This window comes from Dermacentor albipictus, unplaced genomic scaffold, assembly GCF_038994185.2.
Source record: "Dermacentor albipictus isolate Rhodes 1998 colony unplaced genomic scaffold, USDA_Dalb.pri_finalv2 scaffold_28, whole genome shotgun sequence".
Taxonomy (NCBI): domain Eukaryota; kingdom Metazoa; phylum Arthropoda; class Arachnida; order Ixodida; family Ixodidae; genus Dermacentor; species Dermacentor albipictus.
The window spans coordinates 3,063,881-3,065,478 of record NW_027225582.1 but is presented as its reverse complement, the minus strand read 5'-3'; the positions used below and the strand labels follow the sequence as shown (position 1 = coordinate 3,065,478).

The following is a 1,598-nucleotide window of genomic DNA, read 5'->3' as shown; positions in this document are numbered from 1 at the left end:
ATGAGCACGATAAGGGCCGTTTCCCAGTCCTATAGTAGTGCTCCATTCCTCCAGATTTTGTTGATTTCCTCTGTGAGGGTTTCGATTGAGGTTTCGTCAAGGTTTCTAAGTGCCTTGTTAGTTACGCCATCCGGCCCCGGCGCTGACTTGCTTTTTAGGTTCTGAAGCGCCGTGCGTATCTCTTCGGTTGAGAAGTCCCGATCAAGCTCTGGGTTGGCTTTGCCGCGATATGCATCGGCGGTCGTGCCTCTAGCATTTTTGGCCAGCGGGAGGTACTTGTCGGCGAGATGGTCAATGAGCTCATTTTCCGTAGTAATTTTGAGTTCCTCGTGCATGATCTTGTTCAGCGTACGACCCTGGTCCGCTTTGGTTTTGGTTCTATCTAAAAGATGTTTGAGCAGGTGCCACGTCGTCCCGCTGTTGATGTGACCGTCCGCGGCGTCGCAGACCTCGTTCCATTGCTGGTTAGATGCGTGCAATATTCTGGAATCAGCCGGTTGAGGGAAGAAATTCTTTTCCTGAGCCGTCGATTGTGTCTTTGTTCTTTCCATCTCCTGGTGAGCGACTGTTTGGCTTCGAGCATGTGGGCCAGTCGTCTGTCCATGCTTTGAACGGGAAGATCTGTCTCTATTTCCTTCGTGGCCGCCTTAATGTCGGCCTTGAGTTGCGACGTCCATTGTTCCATTGATTCTTTGCCTGCTCGGCGTTCGTGTCTGAACTCGCGGAACTTGTCCCAGTCGACGTACGTCATTTTTCTGGGTCCTCTGGATGGGGTGTCAATTGTTCTCTCAACAATGTGATGATCGCTGCCCAGATCCTCGAAGAGGTTGTTCCACTGATAGTTTGGAACGTTGCCGACGAAAGTGAGATCTGGCGTTTTCTCGCGGTTGACCGAGTTACCCGTTCTTGTGGGGTACTCGGCGTTCGTGATGAGCGTTAGGTCAAGTTCATCGGCGTCGTTTAGCAAGTCCTTGCCTTTGGCTCTGCTGGCGACGTATCCCCAGGCCGTGTTAGGGGCGTTGAAGTCCCCGGCCACGATCACGGGGTTGTCGCCGGTAGGGTTGCGGGTGAGCTGGAGTATTTGCCTAAATTTTTGTGCTCTGTGCTTGGGGCTGCTGTAAATGTTCAGGATGAATATGCTCTTGGCGTTCATGGCTCTAGGGAAGACTTCCGTGAGAATGAATTCACAATTGCTGCGGTCGTGATTAATGTTGTGTGTCGTGTGGACTAGCTTGTTGCTTACCAACGTGGTGATACCTCTACATTTGTGTTGCGGTGTCGTTGCGGTCACGTCATAGCCGGGTAGCGAGGGTGTAGCGGTATTTGTCTCTTGTAGGAGAATGACTTGGGGTTTGTCTTTTTTGGCTCGAATGTATTGTTGCAGGAGGGCCTTTTTACGGACGTAGCCCTTACAATTCCATTGCCAAAGGCGAAACGTTTCAGTTTGCACAGCCATCTTTGTTGTTGGCGTTGGGTGGCCTTCGTGAGGCCACGTTGTTGCTATGTCTATCGAGCGACAACGCCCGAGGTAGCTTGGTGATAGTAGGCTGTGACGCCACAGACGGGTTGTCTGCCATTTCTAGCGCGTTGAGCCTTGC

The 1,598-nt window shown here is 51.8% G+C and overlaps 1 protein-coding gene across 1 annotated transcript; it reads right to left on the bottom strand.

The window, feature by feature from the left end:
* Positions 1–382: 382 nt before the first annotated feature.
* Positions 383–1,153, bottom strand: LOC139052624 (uncharacterized). The gene has a single exon (XM_070529697.1). It carries the CDS (start codon positions 1,151–1,153, stop codon positions 383–385), a length of 771 nt encoding a protein of 256 aa, XP_070385798.1.
* Positions 1,154–1,598: the final 445 nt, after the last annotated feature.

Bases quoted from the DNA above. Each gene is read 5' to 3' on its own strand.
- LOC139052624 (XM_070529697.1), bottom strand. From the start codon at position 1,153: ATGAACGCCAAGAGCATATTCATCCTGAACATTTACAGCAGCCCCAAG.